The 27255-nt window shown below is 42.6% G+C and overlaps 1 protein-coding gene across 1 annotated transcript in view; it reads left to right on the top strand.

Annotated features, from left to right (window-relative positions):
* The window catches only part of UPP2 (uridine phosphorylase 2), a 42269-nt gene extending 15779 nt beyond the window's left edge, over nucleotides 1-26490 (top strand). The window contains exons 4-7 of the mRNA XM_077447651.1: nucleotides 2336-2450; nucleotides 12324-12533; nucleotides 16348-16494; nucleotides 25712-26490. Coding sequence (XP_077303777.1) covers nucleotides 2336-2450; nucleotides 12324-12533; nucleotides 16348-16494; nucleotides 25712-25854 — 615 coding nt within the window. The 3' untranslated portion in view covers nucleotides 25855-26490. The remainder of the gene's footprint in view (nucleotides 1-2335; nucleotides 2451-12323; nucleotides 12534-16347; nucleotides 16495-25711) is intronic.
* Nucleotides 26491-27255: the final 765 nt, after the last annotated feature.

Genomic DNA, 27255 nt, shown 5'->3' with positions numbered 1-27255 from the left:
TTCTTTTTCATATCATGTTATTCATATCCACAGTATCACATCACATTGTCATATTTTAAGGACTCTAGTCAAAACAGTTGTCAGTAATAAATCTGTAAAGAAAAATAAAACTTTATCTGTGTCCCCTCTTGTTTCTGAATGCATTGTTGTAGAATAAAAAGCAGCCTAAAAAGTGTGTGTGTGTGTGTGTATATATATATATATATATATATATATATATATATATATATATATTGTGAACCCTCCAGGGAAGCGGCCTCACACAGGGATCTCCAGCCTGGCCTAAAAGGCCTTTTGCAATCTGCCCCAACCCCCACCCCCATAAGAGACTATAGCTGGCTCCTCCTGCTTACAGCTCCACTCCACCCGGCCTCCTGCCCTGCCCAGGGCCTACATGTGCTGATTACATCTGTACTGGTGTGGGGTGTTTGTTTGGCTCCCACGCCCCATCTACACCTAGGCCTCCTCCCAACCTGGCATATAACTAGGCATTGACTCACCCATGACATCACTGCAGGAGGGCTGTACTTCAAAGGGGCCTAGCACCTGAAGACCTTACTTACTGGAGCCAACCACTAGTCTGGTAGAGAGACACCTAGTGGCGAAGTAGCTAACTGCACCTGCTAATAAAAAGTGCAGCATATCTGCTGGTAAAGAGTCCTTTGTGTCTCCTCCTTATTGTAGAAGAGAAAGGTAAAAGAATGTACAACATGAAACACCTGGTGCTGAAAACATCCTCCTTGTTGAATAAAGGGTGATGTAAAGAAAGGTGATAGGTAAGAGTGTCAGAATCTTATGCTTTTAGTCCATATGTAGACTCTCAGACACAATACAGTCCACTTCAATCCCCTGTGCAATGGACACCATATTAGACCACCTCCAAAAGTAAGGAATGCCTACTTAACAGATACACTGGACCTTTAAAAAGCAGTAGCGCTTGTTGGTGATTACCCTGCCAGGGCCTTTAGGTTGTAATCCAGCTGGAAATCTATGGTCCTACGAACGATCGCTCTCTTGACCTCTTTTCTCGGGTGTCTAAGGATGTCCTGCTCAAAGAGTTGAGAGGTTACTTCCGGTTTCTCTGTTACACAGGAAAACTGGAAGTGACGTCGGCAGCTCCGTGGAATGCATGGCCCGACGGCTGCCTGTAAGGTAAGTGAGGCTGCATTTGATGGGGCACAGTGAGGCTGCATTTGATGGGGCACAGGGAGCCTGCATATGAAGGGGCGCAGTGAGGCTGCATTTGATGGGGCACAGTGAGGCTGCATATGATGGGGCACAGTGAGGCTGCATATGATGGGGCACAGTGAGGCTGCATTTGATGGGGCACATGAGGCTGGATTTGATGGGGCACAGTGAGGCTGCATTTGATGGGGCACAGTGAGGCTGCATTTGATGGGGCACAGTGGGCTGCATTTGATGGGGCACAGTGAGGGTGCATTTTATGAGGCACAGTGGCTGCATAAGATGGGCACAGTAGCTGTATTTGATGGGGCAAAGTGGCAGAATTTGATGGCACAGTGTGAGCATTTGAAATGGCACAGTGGCTGCGTTTGATGGGCACAGTGGCTGCGTTTGATGGCACAGTGGCTGCGATTGATGGTACAGTGGGGCTGCTTGATGGGGTTTTTTTTCAGATTTTTTCAGTTTGTTTGCACCTCCCAAAAATTTTGAGTACCAGTTCCCACTGCCTTTCACCCTGTTCCTTTCGCACCCATTATTCAACAAGGAGGACGTTTTCAGCACCAGATGTTTCATGTACATGCTTTTACTTTTCTCTTCTACAATAAGGAGGACTGTTTACCACCAGATATTTATGCTGCACGTTTTATTAGCATATATTTATGTTATGCATATCAGTTGAGTGTGACTCTGTTCTAGCTTATGTTGATTTTTGTGCTATCACACATCTTGAGTTGCTGCTGTTTATTTTAATTTCATTTTAATTTTAATTTATTAATCTTTGTACTATTTCAGTATAGTGCTTCCGCAAAAAAGTGCTCTTATCATTTTAAATGGTAAAAAAAATGATCTTTGTATTGTTTGCCTGCTCTTCAGCTCTGTAATCTTGCCTTGCTGCTGACAGATTCACCTTAATGAATTCACAAGTAGAAATATCAGAGGTGAAGACCTGCCATGCTGCAGGTAAACTGGTTTTATCGTTGCTTTAACTTGTCAGGCTAGAGAAAGCTGCATTTATCTTTCTGCAACAAAGTGCTGTTTTAAGGTGCATGAATCTCACTGCTGTTTGCCTGCCAGCCTATATCAGAGTTAAATGTACTTTCACAGTTGTGTGTGTTATATAAAAGTATAATGTTAGCCTATCTTTCTGTAGCATGGCATGGGCATCCCCTCCATCTCCATCATGTTGCATGAGCTTATCAAGCTGCTACATCACGCCAAGTGTCGAGACGTCACAATAATCCGTATCGGGACATCTGGGGGAATCGGTAAGTGTGTAGTGTGTGTGTAGTGTGTGTGTAGTGTGTGTGTAGTGTGTGTGTGTGTATATATTTATTTATTTTTTCCCTGTAGCTACAATGAATATCTCCTAAACGTTCAAAAATTCTGTAGCTGGTGATGGCACTGGCACATTGAGCTCTGGATTTAGGGCACACTGAATCTGCGGTCAATACTAAATCATGACTCCAGTGCACATGCGCAGGAGGGACGTCACCGTGCCTCAGCCATTCAAACAGTCAGAGCCTGCGAACCCAGAAGGAAGACTGGGTGAAGATGGAAGCCTTGGCAGCTGTGACAGTGCACCACTGGAGGAATACATTTTACATGTAGGTCTGTCATAGTTACATAGTCAGGTTGAAAAAAGACACAAGTCCATCCAATTCAACCACAAAAAAAAACCAAACAATATCATACAATCCCATATACCCACAGTTGATCCAGAGGAAGGCAAAAAACCCCAGCAGAGCATGATCCAATTTGCTAAAGCAGGGGAAAAAATTCCTTCCTGATCCCCCGAGAGGCAAACGGATTTTCCCCGGATCAACTATACCTATAAATGTTAGTACCCAGTTATATTATATACACTTAGGAAATAATCCAGGCCCTTCTTAAAGCAATCCACTGAGCAGGCCAGAACCACCTCTGCAGGGAGTCTATTCCACATTTTCACAGCTCTTACTGTGAAGAAACCTTTCCATATTTGGAGATGAAATCTCTTTTCCTCTAGACGTAAAGAGTGTCCCCTTGTCCTCTTTGTTGACTGTAAAGTGAATAACTCAACACCAAGTTCACTATATGGACCCCTTATATATTTGTACATGTTGATCATATCCCCCCTTAATCTCCTCTTATCAAGAGTGAATAAATTCAGTTCCTCTAATCTTTCCTCATAGCTGAGTTCCTTCATGCCTCTTATCAGTTTGGATGCCCTTCTCTGCACTTTCTCCAGTTCCCCGATATCCTTTTTGAGAACTTGTGCCCAAAACTGAACTGCATATTCCAGATGAGGTCTTAGCCCTTGTACACACAGTAGGAGATTCCGACGGAATGTGTCCTATCGGACCATTTTGTTGGATATTCGGACTGTGTGTGGTCTGCATCGGACTGTTTCCGTCGGAATATCCGACTGACCAACTTTTCCAACTTGCCGGTAAAATTTTCCGACAAAATGCTCCGATCGGACATACTCCGATCATGTGTAGCCTACTCCGACGGACAAAGTGCCACGCATACTCAGATCAAATTCATAGACCAAAGCTATTGGCTACTAGCCTGAACGTAGTCCCATCGTAACAAAATAACGTCATCACGTTATGTACAATCGGATTTTCCGACAACTTAGTCCGACCGTGTGTATGCAACATCACTTCCGGACCTCTTCCGGAATTAATCCGTCTGAATAACTCTGACGGATTTGGTTGTCGGAATCTCCGACCGTGTGTACGGGGGCTTACTGTGCTTGTATGTGGTGCATACTAGCATATTGCGCCATTAACTTGAAAGTGGGACAGTATTTTATTTATTTTTTTAAAGACGTCGCTAATGCTTTAAAGCTTAGCCATCCCAAAGTTGATTCTCAAATAATATAGAAATGTTAACAAATTAGATTTATTTAATAATTTCTCATACTATATCTCTGAACATTAGTTTCCAGAGGTGGCAGTTTGGAAGGATACTGGCTGGTGGCATTCATGCATGGGGGATATTGTTTTAGAAGCTCTGCATAAGTCACCCTGCATTTTTAAGGAAAGGGATCCTACTGTGGTCGCTTTGGATCGGTATAAGATACATTCCTCCCCCCCAATGAAAGGGAATGCCTGATGAGTGGTATCTGCTGTTTTTGCAAAATGCATCGAGACAACTAGACACACGGACAATTATATTGTAGGTGTTTGTATAGGGATCCCCAATGGGACTGATGTATCATATTGCAATAATAAGTATATTTTTTTTAAATGATTTGTGAATACAATAGATGTAATTTTTTTCTGAATATGTATATAATAAAATCTTATTTTTTTATTAATTGAGTTGGTTTGGTCTCATGTGGGTGCCAGTAAAGCCCATAAGAAGCAAGGCATCACCTTGCACTTTTTTGTCCTCTCCAGTGTTTCCAGTTCCTCCCACTCATTATGACCAAGGACAGTTCACCCTAACTCAAAGTTGACAGGTGTATTGGCATGTCACACTGGCACGTTGCAGCAAGACAACAACGCAACACACTGCAACCCGCTTGCTTTTGAATGCATCACAATGCACAGATGTGTTTTAGTGTGGTGTGGAGCTTTGCTAGCCCATTAAAAAATGCTTAACACATCACTTATTGCAAGACACTGGTGTAAACAGGCCCTAAAACCCAGAGGCAGCCACCGCATAAAGGGCAACCAAATCTCCATGCGATTGGCCCCTAATCACCATGTGGGGCTCAGGACGAATGGATTTCTATGTGGTGTGTTTTTTTGTTCATTTTTTGAAGCACATGATTAGAGCCGGAGGCTTTAAATATGGTGGGCTTGGGGCGCAGTGAGCCCACCCACTTGTGGTATTAGTGAATTAAAATTCGCTATTGTCTTTCTGCTTCTCCTCCCGGCCAATGAGGGCAGGAAGCGGGTCCAAAGACTGGATTGGCCAGGGGGAGAAGCTTCCTGATTAGCCAGAAGGAGAAGCCGGGGAAGGGACTAGTTGGAGAGCGGGCGGCTGAGGTAAGTGCAGTGCCAGCGGGCATGCACGGGGGTGGGTCTTGGGTCTGTTTACCGCCCCTCTCAAAAAATGGAGCACCAGCCGCCACTGCCAAAACCCATCAAATGTAGGGCTAAACCAAAGTTGTTCTCCAACAGTAGCTCAAGGATGAATACTGTTTGTTTGAAATGCAAAAAATAAAAGCAGATATGAAATTACATTTCTAAAACATTATTCAATACATCACTTCCATCACATCAATGCTTGAAATACTGCCAAGATTAAGGTAGAAAGGGAAATTCTGTTCCTTGAATGGCTCTTGGTGGGTTTTAGGGCTTGTTCACACCACATGAGCTGACATGTGTTTTCCTGCATTTTCCAGCACAGGAGGTAGTGGATTTTGGCAGAAGAGACATGCAAAGCTAAAGAGCAACATGCTCTTTCCTCTCTAGCTTTTTTATTTTTATTTTTCTGTGTACTCTGAACATCATATGCACTGTGCAGTGTACACTCTTGGCTCATTACTGGCATCTGTAAAATGCTGGAAATGGGACAGATGCCAGAGACAATGCAACTCCTATGTGAAGTGCCAGATTAAAGCTTGAGGTACACTAGTAGAATTTTGTTCACCATTCAATTATTTTGCTAACTTTTCTAATCATTAGTTTGGTCAAAACGTTTGTTTTAAACCGCAATGACCAGGAAATTTGAAGGCGCAGAATGGAAAAATGTTCTACAGTGTACAAGATTTTAACAGTTTTTGTGGTAAAGTCCATTCATTCCAAAATCGAACGTTAAAAGCAAATGAAATATTGAGCTACTTCCAAATGACATTCGAATGTTCTTTCAAAAATTCTACTAGTCTATACCCAGCTTTACATCATCAGAGGCTACTGAATGACAAAAGAGGATTGCTACAAGGTCTGGAAGAATCAGCAACAGAGATGGCAGTGGGGCACGGAGCGATGACAGGTGCCTGGACAAACAGTGCTTTGCAAAAGTATTCGGCCCTCTTGAACTTTTCAACCTTTTGCCATATTTCAGGCTTCAAACATAAAGATATAAAATTTTAATTTTTTTGTGAAGAATCACCAACAAGTGGGACACAATTGTGAAGTGGAACGAAATCTATTGGATAATTTAAACTTTTTTAGCAAATAAAAAACTGAAAAGTGGTGCGTGCAAAATTATTCGGCCCCTTTTACTTTCAGTGCAGCAAACTCGCTCCAGAAGTTCAGCGAGGATCTCTGAATGATCCAATGTTGTCCTAAATGACTGATGGTGATAAATAGAATCCACCTGTGTGTAATCAAGTCTCTGTATAAATGCACCTGCTCTGTGATAGTCTCAGGGTTCTGTTGAAAGCGCAGAGAGCATCATGAAGACCAAGGAACACACCAGGCAGGTCCGTAATACTGTTGTGGAGAAGTTTAAAGCCGGATTTGGATACAAAAAGATTTCCCAAGCTTTAAACATCCCAAGGAGCACTGTGCAAGCGATCATTTTGAAATGGAAGGAGTATCAGACCACTGCAAATCTACCAAGACCTGGCCGTCCCTCTAAACTTTCAGCTCAGACAAAAAGACTGATCAGAGATGCAGCTAAGAGGCCCATGATCACTCTGGGTGAACTGCAGAAAACTACAGCTGAGGTGGGATTGTCTGTCCATAGGACAACAATCAGTCGTACACTGCAAAAATCTGGCCTTTATGGAAGAGTGGCAAGAAGAAAGCCATTTCTCAAAGATATCCATAAAAAGTCTCGTCTAAAGTTTGCCACAAGCCACCTGGGAGACACACCAAACAGTGGAAGAAGGTGCTCTGGTCAGATGAAACCAAAATCCAACTTTTTGCCCACAATGCAAAACGATATGTTTGGCGTAAAAGCAACACAGCTCATCACCCTCAACACACCATCCCCACTGTCAAACATGGTGGTGGCAGCATCATGGTTTGGGCCTGCTTTTCTTCAGCAGGGACAGGGAAGATGGTTAAAATTGAGGGGAAGATGGATGCAGCCAAATACAGGACCATTCTCGATGAAAACCTGTTGGAGTCTGCAAAAGACCTGAAACTGGGATGGAGATTTATCTTCCAACAAGACAATGATTCCAAACATACAGCAAAATCTAAAAAGGAATGGTTCACAAATAAACGTATCCAGGTGTTAGAATGGCCAAGTCAAAGTCCAGACCTGAATCCAATCGAGAATCTGTGGAAAGAGCTGAAAACTGCTGTTCACAAACGCTCTCCATCCAACCTCACTGAGCTCGAGCTATTTTGCAAGGAAGAATGGGCAAGAATTTCAGTCTCTCGATGTGCAAAACTGATAGAGACATACCCCAAGCGACTTGCAGCTGTAATTACAGCAAAAGGTGGCTCTACAAAGTATTAACGCAAGGGGGCCGAATAATTTTGCACGCCCCGCTTTTCATTTTTTTATTAGTTAAAAAAGTTTCAAAAATCCAATAGATTTCGTTCCACTTCACAATTGTGTCCCACTTGTTGGTGATTCTTCACAAAATATAAAAATTTTATATCTTTATATTTGAAGCCTGAAATGTGGCACAAGGTTGAAAAGTTCAAGGGGGCCGAATACTTTCGCAAGGCACTGTATCATTGCTGGAGCACAGCACAGAAGGGGGTAGGTGTGCACCATAATATGGAAGTATGCTATGCGTATTTCCAGATTATGTTAAAAGCTCACCCCTGCAACAAAGTTTACTTCTGCTTTAAGGATGTATCAATGCATTGTTTTGAGAAATTCCTGTATGATATATTCTGGGTGCAACGCCATTTAAGCCAATTACAATAAAACACATGTCAATGTAGGACAACCCATCTCAACGCATGTGTTCTGGTGTAAGTGAACCCATACATTGCACTAAGGCTTGTCTTTTGGCCCTTTTTTTTTTTAAAGCTTTTTGTTTTTTTAAAGCTGAATTCCAGGAAATTAGCCACTTTGTAAAAAGTGAAGGCAAATTATGAGTTGAGTCTATGGAGCTGCATGACATCTCCTGGGCTTATCTCTATTATTTATATCTGATGGTATTGAGGTTTATTGCTCTGCTGGGAATTACCAGAGACAGGCACACAGAGCATCTATGGCTACCCCTCCCCTCTGCTGCCCATTCACAGAAGCCTTAGTATTTTGTGAATGCATTCACATAATATCAAGGCTTCTGTGAATGGGCAGGCAGAGCAGCTGCAGCAACTCTCCTGTTCAAGATGCAGAGCTTAGAAGGATTAGCATCACACTCCTGGAACCACAGTGATAGCTGTCTTCCGGGAGTACTATAAATCTTTCGGATATAAATAATAGAGCGAAGTAGAGGAGATATCATGCACCTCGCTGGACTAAACTCATAGGTTTCCTTAATTTTTTTACACAGGAGTTGAATTCCTGGAATTCAGCGTTTAAACTAGCCACTGTGGTAAAATCTATTCAAACTGGCTTCCCTGGTCCAAATAAAGCTCTATGCCTGAATACTAGAGACATCTTATCATAATGGCTGCATCATCCATGAATTTTGTATCATATTGTAACATTAACCACTTAAGGACCGCCTCACGCTGATGTACGTCGGCAGAATGGCACGACTGGGCACAAGCACGTACCTGTACATTGCTTTTTAAGTGCCCAGCCATGGGACAGGAGCGCGCCGCCGTCAGTGACCGTGGCCATGGGACCAGCGGACCCGATCGCCGCTGGTGTCCTGCGATCGGGTCACAGAGCTGAAGAATGAGGAGAGGTCTGTGTGAACAAACATCTCCCCGTGCTTCCCTGTGTGGCTGTCACCGATTGTCTCTTCCCTTTTATAGTATATATAGATCAGTGATGTCACATGCCAGGCCACGCCCCCCTACAATAAAAAAACACATAACGTCATACATAACACCTACACTGCCCCCTAGTGGTTAACTCCTTCACTGCCAGTGTCATTTACACAGGAATCAGTGCATTTAAATAGCACTGATTGCTGTATAAGTGACAATGGTTCCAAAAATGTGTCAAAAATGTCCGATGTGTCCGCCATAATGTCGCAGTCACAATAAAAATCACTGATCGCCGCCATTACTAGTTAAAAAAAAATATTAATAAAAATGCTATAAAACTATCCCCTGTTTTGTAAACACTATAACTTTTGCGCAAACCGATCAATAATCGATAATTGCGATTTTGTTTACTAAAAATATGTAGAAGAAAACGTATCGGCCTAAACTGAGTAAAAAAATTTTTTTTATATATTTTTTGGGGATATTTATTATAGCAAAAAGTAAAAAAAATGCATTTTTTCAAAATTGTAGCTCTATTTTTGTTTATAGCGCAAAAAATAAAAACCGCAGAGGTGATCAAATACCACCAAAATAAATCTCTATTTGTGTGAAAAAAGGACACCAATTTTGTTTAGGAGCCACGTTGCACGACCGCGCAATTGTCAGTTAAAGCGATGCAGTGCCGAATCGCAAAAAGGGGCCTGGTCCTTTGGCTGCAAATTGGTCAAGGGCTTAAGTGGTTAATGCAGATGTGGATATACTCAGGGGAAATATGTAATTTGATCTAATTAGATAAAGGTAAATTGCAGGAACTGAATTATGAGAGTTGTCATTACTAACTAGTTTTTTAAGGTGCTACCTCCAAGGATGTAGCTAAAAAGTTTACATTTCCATTTTGCATGCCATTTCCAGGTCAATAGCTCACTATGTAGTGAAGTGAGGATCTGGATGATGGCCATGAACCTTGTACCTTTAAAAAGTGAAAAAGTTGACAATGAAAAAAAGTTTGACTCATGGAATCTGGATTGTAAATTGCCATCATCCCTAAAACGTATAATTGAAGGAAAAACCTCAAATGTGGGATTTTTAAGGAAATTATTCAGAAAAATATAAAGAAATAATATTGTAAAGAAAAAATTGTATTAATGACATATAAAGATGGAACACACACACACATATATATATATATATATATATATATATATATATAAACATAAAAATGACAGATGTGGTAAAATTTTCACTACATAAATGAGAATCATCCATGAGTGGATGTCCAATGCGTTTCGATAATTATAAGTAACAGCTATCTTCATCAGGGACAATTTTGCCACTTCTGGAATATAAATACATAATATATAATACATACAAACAAATACATAGAGTATATGCAATTTGTCACAAACAATGAATTCACATTATGATAAAGAAAAAACTTTACAAAAAACGTACATTTCACAGAATATAGAAAGACAAAAAATGCAACTCTATCAATGCCGACAAAAGCCCATAAGCCTAATACAGCCCTCCAACATGCAAAGAAGTCCAAGGATCACAGATCCAATGAAGGAGCCAGTAAAAAGGAAAAGAGGAATATGGCCGTAGGGAACCTATAATGGAAGATATACAAAAGAGTATAATTATAAAAATAAACTGAATTTAATATAGGGGCAAACATCCACGCTCTCAATCACAAAGAATGGAAGACAAAAAAAAAACACAGCAGCACCCCCAGAAAACCAAGGGATGTGCTGAAGTAACCTCCCATGTGTAAACATAATAGGTTCCCTATGGCCATATTCCTCTTTTCCTTTTTACTGGCTCCTTCATTGGATCTGTGATCCTTGGATTTCTTTGCATGTTGGAGGGCCGTAATAGGCTTAAGGGCTTTTGTTGGCATCGATAGAGTTGCATTTTTGTCTTTTTATATTCTGTGACATGTACGTTTTTGTAACGTTTTTTCTTTATCATAATGTGAATTCATTGTTTGTAACAAATTGCATATACTCTATGTATTTGTATATATGTATTATATATTATGTATTTACGTTGTACTTTCATATTCCAGAAGTGGCAAATTGTCCCTGATGAAGCTTGTTATTACTATATAACTGTGTCTGTTCCATTTTTATATGTTATTAATACATTTAATCTTTTTCTTTCCAATATTATTTCTTTATATTTTTCTGAATAATTGCCTTAAAAATCCCACATTTGAGGTTTTTCCTTCAATAAAAAGTTGACAATAAGAATAGTTATTTTACATACAATTAACACATCTTTGTATCTACCTTGATGCTGGCCTCTTGCTGTGCACAGCAGCATTAAGCAGCAGCATTAAGATTAGGAGATGTAACAATCTGAAATCATAAGGACTCTAATGAAACAGACGACTAACATTAGTGTTCTGCTGCTCCTTCATTCTGGTCAGCAGGTTTGGGTATAGGGGCTGCTGGACCAGACTACTTTGCTTAAAGGGTAACTCCACTTTCGCTGTGAAAAAATAGCAAATAAAGAATAAATAATATAGCATATACAATTGCGACACAAGTCATATTGTAATTGAATGTTATCAAAAATTACCTTTCCTTTTCAATCTGCAGCTCTGTAACTTTCTGAAAATGCAATGCAATATGGCTTCCTGGAGGTGTTCTGTACACAGAGTATGTACAGAACACCCCCCCCCCCCCCCCCCAGAAACATCATTTTCTGCTTGTGCAATTAGCTCACCCTTTTTGCCAAAAAGTCTGCATTTCAGGCATCCCCTGTAACAAATGGCATTTTTGGTGAGATACTCCCAATAGGAAATCATGTCTAAACGGCAGGTACAGCGGCTGATTTATCATTATAAAACCACTCCATTTAAATTCACTCTCCCACATGGACACAGATAAACACACAGGAATTTATTCAGAATAACAAAAGATAGGAATCTGCAACAAAGTGTGTTAAAATCATTGCAATGCACAAAGATCACCCAGAGGGGAATGTTTTTTTCTCAACAAAAGTGGAGTTACGCTTTAACTGTAGTGAATTCTGTAGTGAGCTCCAGGATCTGCCTGTGTTGTCTGGATCACGAGGCTGGCTGAACATAATTGCAATTTATTCAGCATGAAAAACAGTTCAAATATACTGTATATTCAATTGTTTCTTGTTGTTTTTTGGAGTCCTCCTTCAATTGCTTTGTCCAATGGCTCTTTTCTTGGTGCACTGTGACCTTTGAGCTGAATCCCAGCATCTTGAAATTGATTTCATGGAGCAGATTTTTTTTTATGTCTTTACTATTTTTTTTTGCATTGATTAATATTTAGTAAACAGCCAGGTTCCTTAGAAATAGCTATGGTCTATCAGTGCCTATACTTGGAAGATTACTTACCCATACTGAACTGATGCATTTTTTTCCAGGCATTAAACCCGGGACTGTGGTAATCACAGACATTGCTGTAGATGCCTTCTTCAGGCCGCAGTTTGAACAAGTCATTTTAGATAAAGTGGTGGTCAGGAACACAGAGCTCCACCAGGAACTGGCAGAAAATCTTCTAGGGTGCAGCAATGAGATCAATGACGTCCCAACTATTATTGGACACACCATGTGCACATATGACTTTTATGAAGGTATGATGCATCAAGATATTGCGTCAAGATATTGTTTTTTTACTGTTGTACTTTGCCCATTTGTGAAAAAATGTAATACATGTGTAGCACCCTGTAGTTTAGGCAGGGAGCTCCTCACAGATTTACTTGCCATGGTTGATAACGATCCATTGATTTCTCCCTAAGTTTGGCCTTGTTGCACTTTTCTATTCTACCATTAGGTGGCCGGGTACTTGGTGGTACCAGATATGAGAAGGGCAACCCAAGGTCATGTTATGGGTATATGGGGTATCTCAGCCAATGGGTAAAGGTTTTCTTGAATCCATTGGCCTGCTGGGAGCACCTATATATTTGGGTGGAGTCACATGATCTCTGTTCTGTGCCACCTGGACAGCTGTCTGGGTGGACGTGTGTCGTACGCCCTGGGCTGCTAGGCTGGAGATTGGGCCTATCCCAGGGGCATCTGGCTGCCAGCAAGTACTGGAGCAGTATTCTCACTGAACGGGCACGGTGCAGAATCTGGAAATTTCAGATGGTGATCAAGTCATGGACCCAACCAGCAGAGGTGACACTTGCAGAGTAGCTTTGTGTGTCAAGCCAGGGACCAAGCCGGTCAGCAGGCGTGAAGCTTGAGAAGTATCTGGAGTGCCAAGCAAGGGACCCAGCAGGGAAGCATGGGTGACGCTTGAGGGAAATACCACTGGGAAGATTGGAGGAGCTCAAGGGATTCAGAGTCAGTGAATCAGTGGGTCTAGTGAGGGACCGGGAGCTCAGTGTTGAAGAACTACAAGAAGCAGTTGTAGTGAAGCTGAAGGAATTGTTAAGTTTGAGTTAGAAACTGTTGAAGACTGTTGCCATAGGAGACAGCATTCCTGCATGTGCAGACGTGGCGCTTTGCTGGAGCTTTTCCCATACACAGTTGTACTCTTATTGAAGTCTCGGAGTCTGCCACTTGAATCTACAACTACTTAAGGGTTTCCTGGCCCTAACCCTTTTTCCCCCAAAAATACAAAAAGGACTGTTAAAAGAAATAAAACCTCTTTTACAGCCAAAGAAAGGGGGGGTTTGGGACTTTAAATGAGGCAATGAGTGGGTAGGTTCATCTGCCTCCATCCCTATTATATATATACATTAGAACAAGGGAATTGGTTGGGAGTTTATATGAAGCACAGCAAAGAAAATAAAAATATGCAATCCCATGTTTGTGGATTTCAAGGAGCTACATATTGACTAAAAGAGATAACATGATAGAAATAAATGGCACCTTACCAATTTATTATACATAACAACGACATGGTTCACAAATGACCTAATGGTAATAGATACATTAGAATATAGCGCTAAAATTGTTCCAATTCATAATGAACATACATATGTTAATTATGGTAATAATTGATGATAAAATTCATATTATTGAATCTCAGAAACACATGACTGCATTGATGTAGCATAAGGCTGGGGCTCTACGTGTTTCGTCCACTTGTCAGGAGCAGTTACATTAGGTTAAATCTATAAGGCCGCGTACACACGCGGGGACTGTTCGCCCAACTTTGTCCGTCAAACAGTTTCAGCAAACAGTCCGCTCAAAATTAGCATGGACGGACATGCCCACACACGACGAACGAACAGTTTGCTTAAACCGTGCGCGATGACGTGAACGGCACGTACGACGGGACGAAAAATACGACGTTCTATACACTGCATTATAACTTTCGGCGTGTAAATCCTTTCTGAGCATGCGCGGAACTTAGTTTGACGAACAAGCCTACACACGGGCGGACTGTTCGCTCAAACAAGGTTTCAGCGGACAGTTTTACGGAATTTCCGAAAAACCTTGTTCGTCAAACTGTCCGCTGAAACTGTCCGCTGAAAGCCCACACACGAGCGGACTGTCCGCCCAAACACTGTTCAGCGGACAAAGTTGGGCGAACAGTCCGCGCGTGTGTACGCGGCCTAATAGGACAAAGAATTGCAGAATGAACAGATGTTTGACACAAGGGGAAAACAGGGCAGAGGAGGGGTGAAATTTTTCCAAGTGCTCTTACCTACATATGAATTGGATATATAATTTAATAATATTCACAACTGAAGGTGCCATTTCTCTGAAATATTGTTCCTAAATCTGTCTAAATCTGTGTTGGTGAGCACTTCTCCTTTGCCAAGATAATCCATCTACCTCACAGATGTGGCATATCCAGATGCTGATTAGACAGCATGATTATTGATCAGGTGTGCTTTAGGCTGGCCACAATAAAAGGTCACTCTAAAATGTGTAGTTTTATCACACAGCACAGTGCCACAGATGTCGCAAGTTTTGAGGGAGCATGCAATTGGCATGCTGACTGAAGGTATGTCCACCAGAGCTGTTGCCCTTGAATTGAATGTTCATTTCTCTACCATAACCAGTCTCCAAAGGCATTTCAGAGAATTTATCAGTACATCCAACCGGCTTCACAACCGCAGACCATGTGTAACCACACCAGCCAAGGACCTCCAAATCCAGCATCTTTACCTCCAAGATCATCTGAGACCAGCCACCTGGAAAGCTGCGACAACAATCGGTTTGCATAACCAAAGAATTTCTGCACAGACTGTCAGAAAGCTTATCTGCATTCTCGTTGTCCTCATTGGGGTCTCGACCTGACTGCAGTTCGTCATCGTAGCGGACTTGAGTGGGCAAATGCTCACATTTGATGGCGTCTGGCACTTCGGGGAGGTGTTCTCTTCATGGATGAATCCCGGTTTTCACTGTACAGGGCAGATGGCACATAGCATGTATGGTGTCCTGTGGGTGAGTGGTTTGCTGATGTCGAGTGGCCCATGGTGGCGGTGGGGTCATGGTATGGGCAGGTGTATGCTATGGACAACGAACACAGGTGCATTTTATTGATGGCATTTTGAATGCACAGAGATACTGTGATGAGATCCTGAGGCCCATTGTGGTGCCATTCATCCACGATCATCACCTCATGTTGCAGCATGATAATGCACGGCCCCTTGTTGCAAGGATCTGTACACAATTCCTGGAAGCTGAAAACATCCCAGTTCTTGCATGGCCAGCATACTCACCAGACATGTCACCCATTTAGAATGTTTGGGATGCTCTGGATCGGCGTATACGACAGTGTGTTCCAGTTCCTGCCAATATCCAGCAACTTCGCACAGTCATTAGAGAGGAATGGACCAACATTCCAAAGGCCACAATCGACAACCTGATGAACTCTATATGAAGATGTGCTGCAGGCAAATGGTGGTCATGCCAGATACTGACTGGTTTTCAGACCCCCCCACCCAGAACCCCCCCAATACAGTAAGACTGCACATTTTAGAGTGGCCTTTTATTGTGGCCAGCCTAAGGCACACCTGTGCAATAATCAGCATTTTGATATGCCACACCTGTGAGGTGGATAGATTAACTCGGCAAAGGAGAAGTACTCACTAACACAGAGTTAGACAGATTTGTGAAGAATATTTGAGAGAAATAGGCCTTTTGTATACAAAAAGTCGTAGATCTTTGCGTTCAGCTGGTAATAAATAGGGGCAAACAAAAAAGTGTTGCATTTATAAATTTGCTCAGTGTGTATATACATGTATGTGTGTGTGTATGTGTATATAATTTGAAGCCTTTTTAATTTAGTAGAGTGATCTATGCATAATTACAGTCCGTGAAAATGCTCCCTGTATGAAAGTACACCTTTTTATTATGTTATGTATCATGTAAGAGTGGAAAATATCTCTTGCTGAGCAAAAATTACTCACATAATGTAAGATAATTGTGTATTTGTTTGAAGAAATGAAATATGTACACAAACAGTAAAAGTAATTTATTTCTAAGGTCAGGGGAGATTGGATGGAGCACTGTGTTCATTTTCTAAAGAAGAAAAATGCGAGTATCTGCAGAAGGCATATAGTGCCGGCGTCAGAAACATCGAGATGGAATCTTCAGTCTTTGCCGCAATGTGTCATTTGTGTGGGCTTAAAGGTATTTATTAAATCTGATTAAAAATTATAATAGAGTCTACCAAGGTGCTATTCTCTTATTTTGTGTAATTAAGTAAAACAAACTGAGCAGTTTTGATTTAATTGGTTATATGGTATTTTTAAGTTTCAGGCTCAAAACACAGATTCACAGATTTATTGGGTCGGAATGGGGACCTAGGCAAGGGAGCAGCTTTGTCTGCCTCCCCCCACCCCAGCAGGCTAAACAAAAAAACTGAAGATCTCAGGAGGAGATGCTGTACTAACTACCCAATGTTAGTACAGCTATCTCCCCGCTGAGCTCTTGTGTTCTGACAGAACACCCTGCCGGAACACATCGGTCAGCGCTCTCAGCCATTGACTGAGAATGCTGATTGGATGCTTATTAGCTGACCTTTTTTTGGTCATGCCCTTTAGGAGATGGATTGGCTGCCAGACACCCAGGCCACATGTCAGCCGGTTTTTATCACACCGGCCAATACCGCCCGTGTGTATGACTCTTTAATCTGAGATTGATGGGGCTTGAAAGGGGCACAAAGAAGCTGCCCCATCTGCACTGTCTGTAGTGTCATAGTCACATCAGACATCAAATGCATCCTCCCTGGTGAAGTGGCAGGCAGGTGCACAGCTTTTAGAAATTGTGCTATCCCTCTTTACTGCAGGAGAATAATGGTTGTAGCTGGGCCCCTGGACACCCACTGGGTCCCAAGCTGTCTAGGTTGCCTTGTGGTTAATCTGGTTATGCACAGGTTCCAAGTGCAAAGGAGTTTTGTTTTAGAAGAATGCTTAAGCCAACCAGTAGCAAAATCATAGCTCCCAACTGTCCCTCATTCCTCCCCAAGTGAAGAATTAGATCCTTTTCCTAGAACCAGGAATAGAAAGCAAGTTCAAATCTCCCAAAAATGAGGGGGAATTCCAGTTTTGACAATTGTTTGCTGAACAATTATCCCCACTGGAAAATATCTCTTCACCTCCTATGTCTGAAAAAGTGTGGATTGCCACTCACTTTCTATACCCCAGTGGCAACGCTACCCAAAGCAAATAGTAAGGTTCATTTTCCCCACTGAGGGACCACAATGAAAACCTCAGCCCACAGAAAGACGGAAGTGAGGTGCAGGACACAGATTTTTGAGAAAGAATGTCTAATGCCCTAAAAATGTGCGATCGGATCATGTTGTCAGAAAATCTGATGGTTGTGGGCTCCATCTGACTTTTTCCATCTGAATTTCCGACACATAAAGTTTGAGAGCTAGATCTAAAATTTTCCAACAACAAAATCCGATCGTTTAAATTCCGATTGTGTCTAGACAATTCAGACGAACAATGTGCCACGCATGCTCAGAATAAATTACAAGACGAAAGCTATTGACCTCTTTATAGTCCCGTCATACGTGTTTTACGTCACCGCGTTCTAAACGACCAGATTTTCTGATAGCTTTGTGCGACCGTGTGTATTCAAGACAAGTTTGGGCCAAAATCTGTTGGAAAAAATCTGACGAATTTTGTCGTCGGAATGTCCGACCATGTGTACAGGGCATAAGGCTTCATGTACACATGACTATTATGACCACCAGCTGCGGGGGCAAATTCCAAGCGCTGCAAAATTGCGCCATTCCTATCTTAAACTTGATTCTTCTCAAGTTTTTAGAAGCTGACAATGTACATAAAGACTAAAAGTTTGATTCTGACCACTCTCCACAAAGCGCCAAGCTATTCCCTCAAGAGTCCAGAATCCTTTATTGACCATTACATTGTCAATTTAAATTATAATCATTTATACACTTTGAAACTGAAGTTTAGTGATTTAAGAAAAAACAGAACTGGGGGCGGAACTTACCATAAATGAAGAGTTTCCCATGTGCTGGCGGCTACAATCCTCAGTCATCAGTACCATCACAGTGGTGATCTTCTGGTGCAGTGGGGAGTATAATATGAGCATTAGGATTGCCTGACAGGCACCTGTCACGTGCCGACTACAGGCGGTCCCCAGGTTACAAACAAGATAGGTACTGTAGGTTTGTTCTTAAGTTGAATTTGTTTGTCGGAACAGGTACATTTTTTAAGTGTAGCTCCAGCCAAAAAATGTGTTTTTGGATAGCATAGGAAAGGGTTATCACCCCCATAACATTTGTTTTGCTGCCTGTGCCCATGTTCAAAAAAAAAAAAGACTGATGGGCCTACACACTGTTGAAAATCTGAAAAGCTCTCATCGGACTGTTTCCATTGGAAATTCCGGCCATGTGTAGGAGTAAATTTCCCCTCCTAGGGGTAGATTTCCTCTCACTTCCTGTTGTCTCCCTCCGTCTGTAAGTAGGCGATGTTTGTAACTAAGGGACCCCCTGTGTTTCCACCCAAGTGCTCCATTCACAGAAGCTGTGCTATTGATTCCTCCGATGAGAAGCGCTTTATGGGGTTAATTTATTAAAGGCAAATAGACTGTGCAGGTGCATTCATTTTCCTTAGTAAATGTAATGTGGTAAAGAATTTCCAATCAGGTACAAGGAAAAATGTAAAAAATAATTTTCGCTTGCATATGATTGGAAGATTGAAATCAGCAGAGCTTTACCACATTTACTAAGCTCTAGAGAAAATGAGGACCACTGCACTTGTAAAGTGCACAGTCTATTTGTCATTAGTAAATCCACCACTATGAATAGAGGGCAGGTAGATGAATGAAAGGTCCACCTTCTGCAATTATTGAATGCTTTGCATTGTGGGAACCGATTGTACAGCATCTCTGAATGGAGCACAGTGGCAGAAAAGGTGGGAATAGTCAGCATTTGACGAGTGCCTTTCAGAGGTGCAGTCGCTTGTAACTCCTGCAGCACCAGAAGATCACTGCAGTGGGAGGTACCCGAGGGCAGAGGACTGAGGATTTCAACCAAACAAAGCAACCACCAGCAGACAGGACACTCTTCATTCATGGGAAGTATCATTCCTCAGGTTGTGTTTTTTTTTTTTTTTTTAACCACTTGACAACTGGGCACTTAAACACCCTTAATAACCAGACCAATTTTCAGCTTTCAGTGCTCTCACAATTTGAATGACAGTTACTCAGTCATGCAACACTGTACCCATATGAAATTTTCGTCCTTTTTTTCACACAAATAGAGCTTTCTTTTGGTGGTATTTGATCGCCTCTGGGTTTTTTATTTTTTGTGCTATAAATGAAAAAATACCGAAAATTTTGTAAAAAAAATGCTTTTTTCTTCATTTCTATTAATTTTTTTGTAAATAAGTAATTTTTCTTCATAATTTTGGCCAAAAATGTATACTGCTAAATATCTTTAGTAAAAATAATCCAAATTAGTGGAAATTTTTTATTCTCTGTGAAAGTTATAGGGTGTACAAGCTATGGTGCCAATCGCTGAAAATGTATCAATTTGATCACACCTGATGTACTGACAGCTTATCTCATTTCTTGAGACCCTAACAAGCCAGTAAAGTACAAAAACCCCCCAAATGACCCCATTTTGGAAAGTAGACATTCCAAGGTATTTAGTACATGGCACCGTTAGTTTTTTGAACTTGTCATTTTTTCCCACAATTCTTTGCAAAATTAAATTTAATTTTTTTTCACACCAAATTGTCATTATAACAGGTTATTTCTCTCACACAGCATGTACACTCAACAAATGAAACCCCAAAATAAATTCTGCTGCTCCTCCTGAGTACGGCAATACCACATGTGTGAGACTTTTACACAGCCTGGCCACATACACACACCCAACATTGAAGTAGCAACTTCAGGCGTTCGAGGAGCATAAATTACCCATCTAATCTCTCAACCACCTATTACACTTTTGAAGGCCCTGGAGCACCAGGACAATGGAAACGCCCACAAAGTGACCCCATTTTGGAAAGCAAACACCCCAACGTATAATCTATGAGGCATAATGAGTCCTTTGAATGGTTCATTTTTTTCCCAAAGTTTTTGGAAAATGTGGGAAAAAATGAAAATGCATTTTTTTTACAAAAAGTTGTCCATTTATAAGATATTTCCAACACATAGCATGTACATAGCAAAAATGACACCCCAAAATATATTCTGCTACTCCTCCTGAGTATGGCGATACCACATGTGTGAGACTTTTACACAGCCTGGCCACATACACAGGCCCAACATTGAAGTAGCAACTTCAGGCGTTCTAGGAGCATAAATTACCCATCTAATCTCTCAACCACCTATTGCACTTTTGAAGGCCCTGGAGCACCAGGACAATGGAAACGCCCAGAAAGTGACCCCATTTTGGAAAGCAAACACCCCAACGTATAATCTTTGAGGCATAATGAGTCCTTTGAATGGTTCATTTTTTTCCCAAAGTTTTTGGAAAATGTGGGAAAAAAATGAAAATGCATTTTTTTTACAAAAAGTTGTCCATTTATAAGATATTTCCAACACATAGCATGTACATAGAAAAAATGACACCCCAAAATATATTCTGCTACTCCTCCTGAGTATGGCGATACCACATGTGTGAGACTTTTACACAGCCTGGCCACATACACAGGCCCAACATTGAAGTAGCAACTTCAGGCGTTCTAGGAGCATAAATTACCCATCTAATCTCTCAACCACCTATTACACTTTTGAAGGCCCTGGAGCACCAGGACAATGGAAACGCCCACAAAGTGACCCCATTTTGGAATGCAAACACCCCAACGTATAATCTATGAGGCATAATGGGTCCTTTGAATGGTTAATTTTTTTCCCAAAGTTTTTGGAAAATGTGGAAAAAAAATGAAAATGCATTTTTTTTACAAAAAGTTGTCCATTTATAAGATATTTCCAACACATAGCATGTACATAGCAAAAATGACACCCCAAAATATATTCTGCTACTCCTCCTGAGTATGGCGATACCACATGTGTGAGACTTTTACACAGCCTGGCCACATAGAGGCCCAACATCTTAGAAGCATCATCAGGTGTTCTAGGAACATAACTTGCGCATCCAATTTCCTTACAATCTATCACATTTTTGAAGGCCCTTCATATTTCTAACATAGCACATACATACCAAGTAAGGGGTAAACAAAAAATTACCTGTGGTTTTAGTAGTCCAATTGTCCGCAGGAGAGCCCTGATCCAGGCAGCAGGCAGGGACGTGGTTAGCGACAGTGAATGGAATTGTCCAGGCAGCAGGCAGGAATATTGTCCATCCTGGTAGTAAGCAGGAACATGGTCCAAGTAGCAGGCTATGAAATAATGGGGAAAGGGGTAGAGGCTTCTCCCGCCCAAATCTCTTTGAAGCCTCTGAGTCTCCAGTCCCTAATTCGGGAATAAGAAAACTAAAAAATTAGTTTTCTTCATCCAGAAAAACTATTCTGGAGCCCCTCACATATGTGAGACCCCTTTTGTTCCCACTAGCATAGCAGGGTAAAAGATCAATCCAAGAGGCAGGCAAAAAACGTGGTCAAACAGTCCATGGTCAGTTCCAGAGAAGGCAGAGGCAGGTACAGTTTAGCGTTAGGCAGAAGCGTGGTCGTATAACAGGCCAGGGTCAGTTCCGGAGAAGGCAGAGGTATGTTTAGCGTTAGGCAAAAGCTTGGTCGTATAACAGGCCAGGGTCAGTTCCAGAGAAGGCAAAGGTATGTTTAGCGTTAGGCAAAAGCTTGGTCGTATAACAGGCCAGGGTCGGTGTCGGAGAAGGCAGAGGTATGTACAGTTCAGTGCAGTGGCATAAGGGGTGTGGAGGAAAATGACAGGAAATGAGAATTACGTTTACCATACTTCCCTAATAATGTAGAGAAGTATGGTAACGGCAGAAGCATTCACCTATACAGAGGCCTGGTTGGGAAGGACAATCGGGACAATAAAATGTGGTGTCTCTTCTAATTCCTCTTCTGGAGCACACCCAGCATTTTTTCTGACGTCTGCAGCCTGTTTCACTGGGGGGGATTTTGTCAGGAAAGTGGCGTTCGTGGAGTCTGCTCACACAATCAGAGCGAATAGTTTCTGGTGGGCCTTCAGGGTACAAAAGGGCGGAAATAACTTCTTCTTGGTAGTACAAATAGGATACGGGGTTCTCTGTAGATTTTTGGTAAAGGACATAAGTGTTATACATGGCCAAACTGAAAAGATAAATGGACACTTTTTTATACCAGTGGCGGGATTTTCTTGTGGGAAGGTATGGTTCAATCATCTGATCGTTAAAGTCCACTCCTCCCATAAACAAATTGTAATCATAGATGCAGGCTGGTTTCTGGATTGGGCCGTTTCTTCTGGAGACTTCTATGTAGGTGTCATTATGTATTGTCGTCAGCATGTGGACGTTTCGTTTGTCCCTCCACTTGACAGCCAATAGCTCCTGGTTCCGCAAAGATGCCGTCTCCCCTCGTTGTAGCTTTTCATTGACGAGTTTTTGCGGGAAGCCTTTTCTATTGGCTCTCACTGTACCACATGCTGGGGTGTCTCTCCGGTGAAGATTGCGGAAGAGGGGCAAGCTCGTATAAAAATTATCCACATAAAGATGGTATCCCTTTCCAAGGAGTGGATAGACAAGATGCCAGACCACTCTTCCGCTGGCTCCAATGTACTCTGGGCATTCAGGGGGTGCAGTTGGGAGTCCTTCCCTTCGTACACAAGGAAGGAGTAGATGTATCCCGTGGCTCGGTCACAAAGTTTGTACATTTTAACCCCATATCGGGCCCTTTTGCTGGGGATAAACTGTTTGATGCCAAGCCTGCCTGAGAATTTTACAAGGGACTCATCCACGGAAATATTCTGTTCGGGGGTATATAATTGGGGAAATTTTTCAGAGAAATAATTTAGGAGTGGCCGAATTTTAAATAGTTTGTCAAAAGCTGGGTCATTTCGGGGAAGGCACTGGGTGTTGTCATTTTAGTGGAGGAACCGCATAATCCTTACGTATCGCGATCTTGGCATAAGGGATGAGAAGAGTGGCATGTGGTGGACAGGTTTGGTAGACCAATAGGAGTACAATTGTTTTTTTTTTTTGAAAGTCCCATAGAAAATGTTAGGCCTAAGAAAATTTTTAATTCCTCTACAGTTAGTTCTCTCCACTGAAAGGGACGGGCATAACTAGAGCCAGGGTTGCTTACTATGTGCTGCTGTGCGTAGAGGTTGCACTGGGCCACAATGGATGATAGTAAGTCTTCGGTGAAAGCCAAATGAAAAAAATCTAGCATTGAAAAATCATCGGTGTTCACCTGGACACCTGGCTGGGCGGTGAAGGGGGGGGATATTTGCTTCTCCGGAATTAGAGGGCAGCCACAGGGGGTGTTGAAGGGCATAGGGAAGGCTGGCATGGCCCCTATTCGAGGTGGACGGCACTGCTCTCGGGACTGCTCTCGGGGTGGACGGCACTGCTCTCGGGGTGGACGGCACTGCTCTCGGGGTGGACGGCACTGCTCTCGAGGTGGACGGCACTGCTCTCGAGGTGGACGGCTCTGCGCTGCTGGTAGTAGGCTGCTGCTCCACGCCAGAACGCATTCTTTTCACGGGCACATATTCCTCTTCTGATTCAGTATCAGACCCGCTGCTTGTAACGGGTTCATAGGCAGAATCCGAATCGGACAGAGAATCAGAGAGCTCCGCGCTGCTCTCATCGGTTATACTTAGAAGCTGGTAGGCCTCCTCGCTAGTAAAATATTTTTTTGCCATACTGGTGGCTGGTGAGGCTGCACTGGTGGGCACAGGTGGCACTGGTGGACACAGGCGGCACTGGTGGATACAGACGGCACTGGGCACTATAGTGGCTTTGGTTGCACTGGTGTGGCTCTGGTGGCACTGATTAGCACACAGATGGCACTGGTGGGCACACAGATGGCACTGGTGGGCACACAGATGGCACTGGTGGGCACAGGCGGCACTGATGTCACTATAGTGGCTTTGGTTGCACTGGTGTGGCTCTGGTGGCACTGACTAGCACACAGATGGCACTGGCGGGCACTGGTGGGCACAGGCGGCACTGGCGGGCACAGGCGGCACTGGTGGGGCACAGGCGGCACTGGTGGGGCACAGGCGGCACTGGTGGGGCACTGGTGGGGCACAGGCGGCACTGATGTGGCACTGATGGGCACAGGTGGCACTGATGGGCACAGGTGGCACTGGTGTGCACTGTAGTGGCACTGGTGTGGATCTGGTGGCACAGGGGTGGCACAGGGGTGGCACAGGTGTGGCACAGAGGTGACAGATGGCACAGAGGTGACAGATGGCACTGTTGTGGCACTGCTGATCACTGTTGTGGCACTGCTGGGCACTGTTGTAGCACTGCTGGGCACTGCTGGGGCACTGCTGGGCACTGTTTTTCACACTCACGGTTCACTATGTAGCTCTCCTCTCACGCTGCATCGGTGTGAGGAGAGGAGAGAGATGAACTTTTCATGACCCCATGACGTTTTTTGTTTACATTTTGTGATCGCTCCGTCATTGGACGGAGCGATCACGTGGTAAAGGACCGCTGCTATTGGTCCTTTACCGCGATCCGTGTTGCGCCGGGTCCCGTGAACCCGGCGAGCACGGATGTTCCGGTGTGCGCGCCCGAGGGGGCGCGCACGAACGATTCTCCGGGAGGACGTCATATGACGGCCTCCCACAGATAACAAACCGGCCTGTAGCCGTCATTTGGCTATAGGCCGGTTATTAAGTGGTTAAATTCACTAAACCTCTGCTTTAATAAAATAACATTATGAAAGAGAAGACATTTAAACATATAAAAGCTCACTCAAAAATGCCTTCAATGTAGATACTGTCGTAATATACTGCATGTGCCCAACGAAAATACATTATGTTTTATCAGGGAAGCACAGTGGCTAAGTGGTTAGCATTTCTACTTGGCATCACTAGCAGCTGGGGTTGGAATCTCAACCAGGGCACTACCTGCCTGGCATTTGCATATTTTCTGTGCCTGTGGGGATTTCCTCTGGGTACTCCGATTTCCTCTTCCACTCCAAAAACATGCTGGTAGGTTAATTGCCTCCTGTCCAAATTGGCCCTAGTATATGTGCATGTATCAGTTTTATTTTCGGGCCTTAGATTGTACAATATATATAATGCGCTGCATAAATTGTTGGCGCTATGTAAATAAAATACCTTTTTTAAAAGATTCATCCACAAGATATTGTTGCTTTAACTGAAAAAGTGTTTCCTTTTTAGGCTTGGATAGCATGGCATTCGTAACAGATTACTGTTAAAAAGGAATTTGCTCAGAATATGCATTTGAAGCATTCACAGTGCTTTATCTCCTCTCTTTCAGCTGCAGTGGTCTGCGTGACTCTACTTGACAGACTACAAGGAGATCAGATCACGGAGAGTCATGCTGTTCTAGCCGAGTACCAGAGGCGACCACAGAAACTGATTGCAAAGTTCATCAAGAAGCAACTAAACTTATGCACATAGCTCCAGCTGTGCCTGATTCTAGACTATGCTGCTATCTGGGACTCAACAGATATAAATGAAACCCATCATAGGTACAGTATATGTACTGTACATGTTCTGAAAGATAATGTGTATTGCACAGTTCGTTTCCTCCAGTGATTGACAAAGTGAAATCCTGGTAGTGCTAATAAGCAAGCAAAGTATAGTTGCGGTTGTTCATCTAAACCAGAATTCATTTGCCGGCTGTGATGATCATGACATTTAAACTCCATTAATTATTTGGTAAAAACTGTCTCCTAACAGCCCTTGTTTTAATGAAAGTGCCCCAAATTTTGGGCCCTAAAGAGGTTCTTTAGTCTCTTGAAAAATACATAAATAAAAGTCAGCAGCTACAAATACTGTAACTACCGACTTTTAATATAAGGACACTTACCTGTCAAGGGATCCAGCCCTGTCCTCACCCGAGCCGATTCTTCACCGGTCTTCAGGTCCTCGGTGTCAGCATGTTTACGCTGAGGTTTGTGAATGGTCCCACAGCCTCTTGGGACCTGTGACATGTCTGAAGAAGTTGCAGGAGGGGAGGGGAATTGTCTAGATGATTCCAGCGGAATCCAGAGCAGGTACCTATACCTGCCAATACTACATCCCCCCCCCCCCCCCCCAACAAAAGAAATAGAAATAAACGAAACTTCCAATATTAGAGAAGAGGATTCTTAAAAGAGGAAATTCCCATTTAGGGGGACAGTTGTTATTTCAGAAACTGGTGAGATCAGATTTGGACCATAGATTGGGCAGAAGGTGGGGCTTAAAGGTTTGGTCTTTCTGGGTAGGTGGAAATGAGAAATCCGGTGCAGAGATTTTACCTTTAACAGATGGTAGACACCATCTCTTATGCCACGTACACACGACCAAACTTTCTGTGGGCTTCAGCTGACTTTTATTTTTTTTCAAAAAGTCTGACAGACCTAGAAATTGAACATGTTTGAAATCTTTCCAACAGAATCGATTCCTATTGGGAAAACTGTTCGTCTGTATGCTAGTCCAACAGACCAAATACGATGCAAGGGCAGCTATTGGCTACAGCTATTGAACTTTCTTTTCTGGTCCCGTTGTACATCATCATGATCGAAACAAACAGACTTTGGTATGATCGTGTGTAGGCAAGTCCGTTCGGTCGGAACTCTGTCGGAAAGACCATCAGAGTTTATTCTGATGGAAAGTTTGGTCGTGTGTATGCAGCATTAGAACCTTTCCAAAACTGAAATAATAGTTTTGGATGGACCAAAAGGTGTCAAGGTTTAGGATTTAAAAAAATTGGGAAGTAATGATTTCTGATTGCTGAGTACAGTTGTGATTTGTAGACATGGGCACGACAGAAATGTTTGTTTAGTTTGTTTCATTTGGTAAGTAAATAATGAACAA

This window comes from Lithobates pipiens, unplaced genomic scaffold (genome assembly GCF_037356315.1).
Source record: "Lithobates pipiens isolate NorthernLeopardFrog02 unplaced genomic scaffold, aLitPip1_a1.2 Scaffold_22, whole genome shotgun sequence".
NCBI lineage: Eukaryota > Metazoa > Chordata > Amphibia > Anura > Ranidae > Lithobates > Lithobates pipiens.
Note: the sequence above shows the minus strand (reverse complement) of the source record. Positions and strands in the feature narration are given on the sequence as shown.